General features: G+C 38.0%; 1 protein-coding gene across 1 annotated transcript in view; it reads left to right on the top strand.

The window, feature by feature from the left end:
* Positions 1 to 1066: 1066 nt before the first annotated feature.
* LOC128868869 (DNA fragmentation factor subunit alpha) overlaps positions 1067 to 12040 on the top strand; it is a 68336-nt gene continuing 57362 nt past the window's right edge. Inside the window, exon 1 of the mRNA XM_054111426.1 lies at positions 1067 to 1348. Coding sequence (XP_053967401.1) covers positions 1082 to 1348 — 267 coding nt within the window. The 5' untranslated portion in view covers positions 1067 to 1081. The remainder of the gene's footprint in view (positions 1349 to 12040) is intronic.

Genomic DNA, 12040 nt, shown 5'->3' with positions numbered 1-12040 from the left:
GTACAAGCATTTTGCCGAGGCGCCTCGAGTGTGCATGTGTCGTGCGGCGGGAAAGATGCAGTTTGCAATTTGCATCTGAAACCAAAAACCCAAAAAAATTTTTATTTCAGCATAGTATAGCTTCTAGTTAAATCAAGAACATTAAGCAAAAAGTGAGAAATTCAGAAATTTTTCTCTTATTAAAAAAAAATCATTTTTTTGGAAAAACAAATTCATTTTAGATTGTTTAAAAAGTGGGTTAATCACAACTTTCTTAAGGTTTTTAGGTCCAACTAGAAGAGAATTTAATTCCGAATACAATCAATGATATCTCGTTTCGATAGGACGTTTAACTTTTTCCCTATCTTTCCCGCAAATTAGGAAAAATCGTAAAAATAAAAAACCAAGAAATCGCACTTCGAGCGATCCGGCCGCTCGTATACCTGCTCGACGCTTGCTTACAATTTCTTTGAATTTTTGAATTTGCTTCTGAAATTTTGAGGACACATTTTTGGATAGTTTGGGAAGACATTTATGTAAAAAAAAATTGAATTTTTTGAAGTCTCTAAAGCAGGGTCCCCCCTTAAATCGGACTATAATAAGATTCTCGATTTTATTTATCTAACCTCGCCATAGTCGAATGGTTTACGGGTGACTGCTGTTCGATAGTAGCCGGGTTGGAAATCCACTGTGGAATCATGAAAAAGATCCTCATTAAAAATTGGAATAGGAAACATCACAAATAATGTACGCTTGAATTATAAATAATAATACGAAATCTAGTAATAACTTGAATTCAGCGTCACCTCGCGGTAAAACTTTTTCATAAAAATCTTGATTTGATGATCGCAAATTCAGAAGTTCCTTTTCACTTTGTCTTGCTTTCCCTTCCTTGACTATCTATGGATATCAAATCGATAGATATTTGTACGGGTGAAGCTCACGAGACCAAACCCAATGTTCAGTCCCAAGTAGCACTTGTTGGCAAAAGCGGCTCCGTGTCGGGTTTCAAGGCTGCCATTATTTGAAGTTTTAATGCTGTTTTCTGGCGTGAAAATCCGGTTAAACAACTAACGGTTTTTAACACTTTTATTGTATTTAAATGCTCCGAGTATTTATTTTTAATTGGTATTTATTTTCAAACTTTCAGATCAAGGATGTCACGCGCAATATCAAAAAGGCCGTAGTCGCTGGCACGCTTGAGGAGTTGCGCTCGAAGGTGGCTGAAAAATTCGAGCATGTCGATGACCAGCTGCCAACCATACATTTGGACTCCGATGGCACTGAAATTGATGATGAGGAATATTTTCGTACGCTCGATGAAAATACGGAATTAATTGCGGTATTTCCAGGCGAACATTGGATTGATGTAAGTGAGAGGAAAAATACTGCCAATGCAGGAAAAATATTGAGAAAAAAAAAATCTTAATTTAAATGCAGGGATATATTTTTAAAATACAATATGAACAAGAAAGGGGTATTTAAATTAAAAAATATTAATTATTCTTATATTAATATACTTAGTCCTGCCATAAGTTCTGTTACAAGTTCAGTTCGTTATAGATATGAAATTATAATACTTTTTTTAATGAAGTTAATTTGATTTAATCAAGTAAATATTAAAAAAAAATTTAATTTTTCATTCGAAATGGTCACAACACAAGCCTTCAAACGATAAGGCCATTCAGCTGTTGCGGCACGCAAGGTTTCCTTGGAAATTGACCGTCACAGCTCGAACCAAAGATTGTTTGAGACTTTTGAATTTCCTGTGTGGTCTTCCACAGGCCATGTTTTCCAATTATGGCCACAAACTGTATAACCAATGGCCAATGGATCTATGAACCCAGGAATATGGTTTATTACCCACTGCTGGGTGGTTTTTGCCTTATTGGCTGGAGGGTAATCTTTATTTATTTTATTTGTTTATATAAATAGTACGTAGTAAGACTAAGGTCTTTTAATAGTACTTCAACAATATTATAAACAACTGGAATATTTTTAACATGCAAGTTTCTTAATCTAAATTTTACACCAGTTCATTTATAAATCAATCCAATATATTTAACTTACTATAATAATAAAAAGAAAAGAAGCAATAGGAAAAGAAAAGAAAGATTTAGGAAAGAAAAAACAAAAGTAGTTATTAGAGAATGTAGAGAGAAATTTAATGCCCTAAATGCAGTCAAACTCTTTTAAAGTAATTATAGACTTGTGCCCTGAAGTTAAATCTGTTAAGTCCAGCCTTCACAGTGTCGGGTAATGAGTTCCACACTTTAACAGCGTTAATGAAAAATAATCTAGATGATGGTAGGTAATTAAATTTTGGAACGATGAATTTGTTGTGTCTGCGAGACCTAACTGGTATCAACTTCTCCGTTAGATAGGGAGGAGACTTGAATAATGTAAGTTTACACAAAAATATGCAATTTCTAGCAGACAAATAACTATTAAGGCAACAGCCCAGTAACCTTGATCGAAATGCAGAGATATGGTCATATCTGCCAATCCCATAAACATACCGCGTGGCGTTATTAAATGCCACATTAAGTTTATGGCAAGATGAGGAGTCGAGTTTGCTGTATACCACCTCAGTGTAGGTAATGAGAGGCATAATTAGCTGGAGAACTAATTTGCGCCACGTTTGCTCTGGCGTGAATGGTGCAGAGACTCTCAGCTTACGCAATGTAGCATAAATATTCCCCAAAACCCTATTTATATGGTCAGCACAGGTAACTTGCGTGTTAAGAATAAACCCCAAATTTTTTCCCTTATCCATAAAGGTAAGGGAACTTGTACCTATCCACAATTTAGGGATATTGTCAACATGCACCACACTATTACATATAGGTAAGACATATGACTTTGACGCGTTCAGACATAAAGAGTTTTCATTAGCCCATACAGAAATAGCAGACAGATCAAGTACAATTGTATATCATCAGCACACGCATGGACATACTGACCAACGTTAAAAACATCATTGACAAAAATACTAAATAAAATAATAAATAAATAAAAGTGGGCCAAGGATAGACCCTTGCGGAACACCAGTGTGTACGTATCTTGACTAAGATGTTGATTTACTGGTCTTGACCTTCTGCGTTCTGTCTCCAAGGTAGCTGGCCATGAGCTTCACCGCACTGTCTTTGAAGCCGAAATAGTGTTTAAGGGGGGGGGGGGTAGGGTCACAAAATCGAAATTTTTTTTCTTCACTCATCTTATAGTAAATCATTTCAAGAATGTTGTATCAAAATTTTAAGTGGATCGGAGCAGAACTCTCAAAGTTATAGCCTTTGTAGGCACTCTACCTCGAATGCGGAGCATCGATAATTTCTCAGAGTCATTTTTTCAAACGCGTTTTTCCCGAAACGACTTCTTAAAAGTCGGTGCCAATCACAACTCCGAAACTATTCAACCGATTCTTTTCAAATTTGGCACACGTTTTCTAAATCAAAAATACCTCCCCCCTACACTGTTTTTTTTTTATTTTTTGTTTTTTAAGGTTGTTTTTCACTTACAAATATGGCTCGTTTTACGTTTTTTTGCCACCAAAACTACAAAAATTAAAAAAAAAAATTTTATTAATGTAGGGGGGAGCATTACGTCATACTTTAACTGAAAAATTCGACTTTTTTAGTTTCAGATGATTCTACGACGAATGCCGATTGGCACCGCAGAGCACCTCTCGAAAAACATATCTCCAAAAAAACTCTGTCATGGGCTTATTTGTCAATATTTTATTATTAATATTTTTTAAAAACTTATTGAAAAGATGTACAATAACATGTAACTGTTTTTATTAAAGTATCTTAAGCCATACTTCTGTAAAAAATTCACAAAAAAAGTGTTTTTTTTTAGCGCTAAACCCTACCTCCCCCTTAAGCTTCAAACATAACAATTTGTGATTCACTGAGTCAAATGCTTTAGAAAAGTCAAGTAAGCAAAGTCTCCGTTGTCAAAACTAATTCTAATGTCGTCCAGTATTTTAACCATTGCAATCGAGCAACTGTGACTTTGTTTGAAGCCAGATTGTAGTGGAGAGAGTAGACGATTGTTCTGTACAAATGATAAAATTTGCGTGGCCATCAAGTTTTCGCAAACTTTGGAAAATGCGGGCAGTATGCTGATAGGTCTATAGTCACCAGCATAAATAGCATTTGTCTTTTTTGCGACTGGGAAAACTATAGCCTTTTTCCATGCTGCTGGGCAACATGAACTAGTCAAGCAATGGTTTATTATATGGGTAAGGGGTTCTATTATATATTGGATGACTATACGGATGAATTTTAGCGAGATGCCATCGTCGCCTACAGCATTAGACTTTATTTTGACTAAAGCTTTCAGGACATCTACCTCACTAACTGTCATAAATTGAAACTGTTCTTTTAGAGTAGCACAAGGTGAGGACTCTTTTAAAATAGGAGCACAATTTGTTTTCTTACCAACACTAATAAAGTAGTCATTAAGTTCATCAAGGTCAATCTCACATTCGGGACTTTCCTTGCCATGAATTTTACATTTTTTTAGGTTGCACCACAGTTCTCTTGTTGGAAGTGACGGATCAAGTTTTGAGTAATTGTACCAACGATTCGCTTGTCGTATTATTGCAATGGTTTCATTCCGGATTTCCTTGTACCGGCGCCAAGAAGTATCCGTCAAGTTTTTTCTCCACTTAGCATAATACTTGTTGCGCTTTCTAATGGCAGCTCGAACTTTCGAGTTGTACCAAGGACATGAACTATTTAAAACATTTACAGAACGAAGCGGAACATGCATGTTAAATAACGAGGATAGGTTACGGTTGAGGAAGTCAAGTTTATTATCAACAGAACTAAGAAACCAACATTCATTCCAATTTATAGAACCCATGTCTGAATACAAAGAATTAACATTCAACGATTTAAAATCACGATACTCAAATACAAATATGTTAAAGAAGCGCAGAATAGGGGAAAAAAGAAAGCTGGTGCGCAGCTTCAGCTAGAACTTAGACTACTACGCACTGCTGCCCTGCACCCGCGTTTGTAAGCGCTGTTAGGAGGCAGAGAGTAGGAGTTACGCCCCAAAGTAAACATTAAAGTACCGTGCCAAGAATCGCACAAGATGGTGTGTAGACGAAGAAAAAAAGTTGTTGAAGAAGGAGAAGATGAATAGAAATGCAAACTAATTTTTTAATTAAACTAAATTTTTGCAATAAAAGGGGCTAAATATAAAAAAAAATTAATTAAACAGTCAGTCACCTATAGCACGCAACAAAATATAGAATCATCATCAACATTTTGACCAGTTCTGATGATTTTTTTGTTCTTGAATGCTCATTATTTTTTTATTGGGTATGGGAATAAGTTTTCGTCCTTTCTTAGCCAAAGTTACGAACTCTGAAATAACACATGAAATTATGTGAAGTACGAGTATATGCCATTAGAAGCTGCAACTTTACTCCATCTTTCAGTCAGCTTGCGGATTTCTCTGACGAAAAAATCGAGTTCTTTTGACTTGAGCCTTTCATTGAGCCAGTTTGCGAACCGCTCTCCAATAAGGGCTGACTGCATTGACCAGAACAGATGGTACTCCGAAGGTGCAATGTCTGGGAAATGCGGCAGGAGGGGCAAGATTTCCCAATTCAGTCCCTCTAAATATTTCTGGACCGATTTAGCCACGTCTGGCCGGGCGTTGTCATGCAACAAAATCGGCTTGTCATGTCTACCGTCCCATTCCGGTCGCTTTTCTTTGAGAGCTCGATTTCAAACACATTAGCTGCAGTCGGTAACGATCGCCAGTGATGGTTACAGATGGTTTAAGGAGTTCATAATAGATAAGCATGCATATTTTTTTGCGCTGTCGATGGACTTGGTTCAGCTGGCAGCCTCCAACATTTTCGACGCTTAGGGTTATCATAAAAGATCCATGTTTCATCGCCAGTGACGATGCGATGCCGAAAACCTTTTCTCTTCTGCCATTCAAGAAGCATCTCCCGCATCACCAGACGTCTTCGACATTCCTCTCCTTTTCCAATTGATGTGGAACCCAGTTACCTGCTTTCTGGACCATTCCCATCGCGTGCAAACGTTTACCGACGGTTGATCTGTTAATATCCAGCTCTTTAGACACATCACCAAGGGTTCGACATGCGTCTTCATCTAATAATTTTTGTAGTTGAGTATCTTCGAATTTTTTCGGTGCTCCTTCGCGATCTTTATTACCCACGTTAAAATTGCCAGTTTGGAAAGCGTCGAAACTACTCTTTACAGTTTGTCTTTAATGGGGTTTAATTACCTCAAATATTGGTCAATATACGCCACGTTTCAGCTACACTTTCCTTTAAAAGGTAATAATGCAGCAGGACTTCCCGCAAATGCTGTTTTTTCGGGACAAAGGTAGACATTTTTGATGTCAGATAAAAAAAGATCTTTACGTTTCAAACCAATGTCAACTACTGCGATCGAGACCACCCGTATACACCCTCAAATCACCAGTAATCATCTGGTTCTTACGGATGTTTTGCCTAACGTGCGTCAAGTTCCACAACCTACGAGTGTCAAGGGGAAATAATGGGGTCCTCCGCGGCAGCGCTCTATACCGCGGTAAGGTCACAGTTATTCTCAAAGGCGGCCAGGTATTTGATTCCCTGCACCATTCAGGCCTCGGCACGTTTCCAAGCACACCTTGACTTGGAAATTGGTTGCATGTTAGTTTTCGCAGTCTCTCCAAAGACCTATCCAACATAGTTGAACCTGAGATACCTTACTTAAGTCCTTTCATCGCGGCAAGGTGAGCAACCGTCGAAAGGGAAATATTATTCCCATAGCCAATATAAAAGTATAGCCCTCTGTGTAAAAAAAAACACCATATAAATATAAAGTTACAGAATTTATAGAAAAATTAGAAAAATTCGACCAACTCTTCATCACAATTTCATACAACAATTTTCAACATACAAGTTTGAAGTTGCTAAAAAATCCTGTTAAGTTTTTATAACTTTTTCTAGCTGACCTTGTCACTGGGTGACTGGCGGAACTTATGCGGAGAAGCTTGGACTTCCGTACAACCCCTATTGCAGAAGCTGCGGGGATCCTGCAGTGTAAGAGACTGTTGAGAGAGACGGTCTGTGCAAGTGTCCGGATTTGGCGGCTAGGCGCTTGAGGTTCCTTAGCGTGCCCTTTGGGGATGGCCTGAGGAAATTCTCCAGCCTGGATCTCTTTTATCTCCTACACTACATCAACAGCTTTAGATGGCTGTAGATGATTTCTCTTCCCTAAATTTTTCGCAGGTAGTGGTCCACATTATTGCATCAAAATGGCACGTACGTGCTACTTGTAGTGGACCTGGGGTACTCTTGTCATCTAACCTACCTACCTTGTAGCTGACGGGCTGTGCATTTGCTCAGCATAAAAAAAATTCACGCATTTGTTTCAGCGTTAGTGAAAAAAAATTTTTTGTTGATTTCAGAATTACTTAAGCTTATTTTTCGGAATTTTCTATTCATAAAATTCGTCAATTTGTATTTGCAAATTTCCATTTTTGTCATTTTTGCTTTTCCTAAATATTCTTCTCAATTTTTATTTCCACTTCACTTTGTAGTGCATGTCATGCGTATTCATACGCTTCAGATTTTTTGTCTCTTACACTCAAACTTTTTCCTCCCTCGCCTTATTCACTTATTGCAACAGCTTTGGACTGTCAGCTTTGCGCTTTTTTACTCATTCTTTTGCATTGCTTTTTATACCCCCGTTATCACTTTACATTATAGTAATTTGTATTTCTAGCCCATTTTGTTGGTATCCATTCCATAACTTACCTAAGTACCGATTCACTATTTTCTTGCCACTTGCACACAATTTTTAAGTACTTTTATGCTAAAAGTTCATAACTATAAAAAGTAGGGAGCATGAAAATGAAACCAAGCACTTTGCTGTTGCATACTTTTAAGCGCTTGAATGCTTGTCTATTTTGGATCGCATTCAATGGCATAAACTTGACTCACTTCCTTTCATGACCTTCTGGCACTTCCATTCATCCTTAAAGCTTTTGTGCGCGCATCGGCTTCCCTTGTGAGTAGAACTGCTTTCCCCTTTATAGTTTCTCAGAACTTTTAGTTTTCACATTTTTTGTTATCTAACTTGGCCTGCCACTTATCGTTCCGATCTCAAATTTCATTTTAATTTGCCAAAATGTTTAATGGCATCATTTGCAGTTGTCTTATCCTTAACTTTTACCTTTCATTTTGTGTAGTACTCCCCGCTCTCCTCGCTTTCCTTAAGGTATATGAGCAAGCATTTATATGGACGCTGCCACTGAGAGTTGGGTTCCAACTTTGTTTGTTTGCTTCGAAATTTGTTGATTTATTTGCAATTTCCAGGTTTGTATTCGTAGTGAGTAGTGACCCAGTGGTGCGCTGAGCTTACTGAAGTGGATTAAAAGCTTTTCAAGTGCATTGCATTGCCAAATTTGGTGCTCGAAGTAATGCTTATGAAAATGTCGCTTATTATTAGGCGATGAGTTTAATTACATTTGCTTTGCAAATTTTTACTACATTTTTATCTTAACGTAGGGTGAATGTCGGCAAAGGTCGAAATGGTCATGCAGTTAAAAAATCAGGTGTGTTGTGGAGCTCATAGATGAAAAGCAAGAAGTTTGAGTTGAAGAAATGAGTGTGAAGGATATAAAACTTTGAAGCTAGAGAGCCAAATTACGGACTCAAATAGCAGGGCAGGGCATTCAAGTTATTTTAGTGGCGATCACTGAATTCTGCCTGGGAGCAATCAAAAAAGTGTAACCTTTGAATTAACCTCTTAGCTGCTCTTCAGCATTAAATAATGCGATTTTTAAGCTTTACATAATTTAATTAAAATTTCTAGAAATTTACTTTCTTAGGTTTCTTACAAATTAAATGGCAGCATAGTAATTGACAGAAGCTTTGATTAGACGGACTTCTTCTCCAAAAGTAGCACTTGTTCCCTAAGAAAGACCTTCTGCAATACCCATTTACACAGGCTTGAGATATGGTCGAATAACTTAACTTAGTCTTAAATATCAATCTTAGATACACCAACGCATCTGCTGCTCGAATACTACGCCAGCTCGAAGAGACAAGGAAATCAGTTCCCTGCAGTGAGGCCAAGGACTCACTCAAGGGCACTTATGTTCACTACAACTCTTTGCCTTCATGGAATTCATTAGAGAATTGAAACCAGATTAAGTATAGTGAAGAATAGTTTTGCAGAGCGAAGTGCGACTATTTATCTAATGCACAGGAAAGTTAGATTTCCCCTACTGGTTCCCTTTTCTTCCTACTTATCATATTTCATCTGGAGTTCCGGTCAACGATTGACCCGGGATTGTACTTAGACATTTTAAGTGAAAGAAGTGACGCTGAAAAAGCCTGAGAGATGTCACTGTTGTTTTATTAGCATTGGAGCGGTCCCATGTCAAATGGTCCATGTATTTTGTACTTGGTCTTATATTTCTAAAAAATTGGCTTCAGTTTAATAAGAAGTTAACTGGAACTTTCTTTTTAATTTGATAATATTGAGATTAATGCCGAAAATTTTGGTAAATATACTTAAATAAATTTTTTTTCTAAAAAAGTTTCATTTATTTTGGTAAAATATTAAAACAAAATTGGTAAAAAAAATTTTTTTTAGAAAATATATATATGCGATCCTTTTACTCCTATTTAGACCATTGTTTTTTTCCGTATTCACTCCTCTCGGGAACATAGGGACAAGACTCAGTCTTTCGTTGGTTTTGTTAATCTATTTTGATTTCTGACAGGGTAGGTGGTTAGCCGCCCGCTATCAGTCCTAAATAGTGGGATTGCCCGCCTGTCCTTGCTTAGGGACAACGCCATAGGGAGTCAAACAAATTTTCTTTTATTTTGCTTATTTTCATTTATTTTATTTATAATTAAAAAAACAGATTCAGTAATTTTCGATTTTTTTGTAACAGTTTTTATTTATAGCCTTCATTATGGCCAGTACTCACAAAGTTGCTTCCTAAAAAAATATACTTAAAATGTACTTATAAAACTAACTTTAAACAAATTTTGTCTTAAAAATTTTCATATTATATTATATTTTGTTCATAGTTAAGTCAGCTTAGTAGAAATCAACACGCTAACCAGAGTCGAAAATCATGTGAATCTGCCATATACGATCTTGTTAGCAAGATTGAAGCCGTGCTGGAAGCTAACGAATACACAATGGGCGTGTTCGTGGACATTGAGCGGGCTTTTCATAATGCCACTTTCGGCTCGATATGTTCTTCTGGCGAACGACACGGTGTTAATCAAACCATTGTAAAATGGATATATTCCATGCTCTCTGAGAGGCTGTTAACCGCTGGTGAGAGCAGTGACGAACTAATCACAGTCAGGGTCAATCAAGAATGTCCCCAAGGGGGTGTTCTTTCTCCGCTGCTGTGGTGCTTCGTCTTAGACTCTCTACTAGCGGAGATGCAGGAACTCGGTTTTGATGTCCAAGCATATGCGACGATGTCTGTGCGCTAACATCGGATAAATTCTTGAGGAGGCTTTGCGCGAAAGTGCAGAGGACTCTTAACAAAATCGATGACGGGTGCATGAGACAAGGTCTTTCCGTTAATCCGAACAAAACAACCATAGTCTTGTTTACGAGAAAACGGAAATTGGATGGACTCAGTCTTCCAACACTGAAAGGTGTGACATTTGGTATTTCCGATGAAGTTAAATATCTAGGCGTAATCTTGGATAAGAAGCTGACTTGGGAGACACACGTTTGACTGAAGGTGAATCGCGCATTGAGGATTTTTCAGCAATACCGTAGAGCCTTTGGTAAAACCTGGGGTCTGAAACCTGAAATCACTTACGCTTCTATGGTATGGTGGCGACGGAGCATGGTTAAGTCCACAATCCGGGAACTATACAGGCTACAAAGAAGTGTATGTTTATGCATCACGGGTGCCATGAGTACAACCTCTGGTGATGCCCTAAATGCTATGCTTGATCTGCTCCCCCTGGATCTTAAGATACAACAGGAAGCAATAAAAGCAATGTGTAGACTCCATAAATATGGTTTCTGGCAAGAAGACGGAACTTCGGGACACAGAGAAATCTTTAAGTTGCTATCTGAGCAGTAACTACTGTTTTTGGCACCTAAAGACGACCTGATACCCACAGTTTCATTTGGAAGGAAATTGCGTGAACAATGGAGCAATCCAGAATGCATGCAGGGAGGTTTGACGGATATTTTCTTTACCGATGAGTCCCAGAATGAAATAGGGTCTGAAGCCGGATGGTACTTAAACGATAGTAGTAACTATCACTATGCTATGGGGGAAATGGCAACTGTCACAACAAGTAGTTGAATGGATAATCGAGAGGAGATGGAGTGGGAAACAGATTGGAGTTTTCAGTGACAGTCAGGCTGAAGGCCCTGGAGAACGCGAAGTAAACCTTAAAGATTGTTCAGGAATGTAAAAAGAAGCTCAATTCAGTCGCAAGACAAAACAGGCTTGCACTTATATGGGTTCCAGGACATTCCGGTGTTCAAGGAAACGAAATCGCCGACGAATTGGCCAACCGTGGATCAGCGGTGCCCCCACAGGGGCCAGAGCCAATAATCGGAATCAGTTCCACAGGAATCATGAATTGGATCAGCTATTATGTATGCAATCTACATAAAGAGCGATGGTCCGATCTAGAACGCTGCAGAATTGCAAAGTGTTTTGTGACAAGTCCGAACAGAAAACTGTCAAACTTTCTACTAAAAATTAGAAAGAAACATGGTTGGTATCATTACAGGACACAACCCATGGGGTCAGTATATGACCACCATTGGAATCAGTGGAGTGTCCTACCTTTGCTAGAGCACGGCTACGAGTTTTGGGTTTCGATGTCATGAAAATAAGTAATATTCGTTCTCTAAAACTGGAGGATATTTACAGATTTGCCAAAGAATCTGGAAAATCCTCACAGGACTAACTATCTCTATCTGTGCCTCTATTCATTCCTATCTCTTTCTCTGATACTTTTTTTCTTCCGTCCTTGACTATCTACCCCCTTTCCAGAGCTTTAAATACAGTG

The sequence above is a fragment of the Anastrepha ludens genome, chromosome 6 (assembly GCF_028408465.1).
Source record: "Anastrepha ludens isolate Willacy chromosome 6, idAnaLude1.1, whole genome shotgun sequence".
NCBI classification, from domain to species: domain Eukaryota; kingdom Metazoa; phylum Arthropoda; class Insecta; order Diptera; family Tephritidae; genus Anastrepha; species Anastrepha ludens.
Note: the sequence above shows the minus strand (reverse complement) of the source record. Positions and strands in the feature narration are given on the sequence as shown.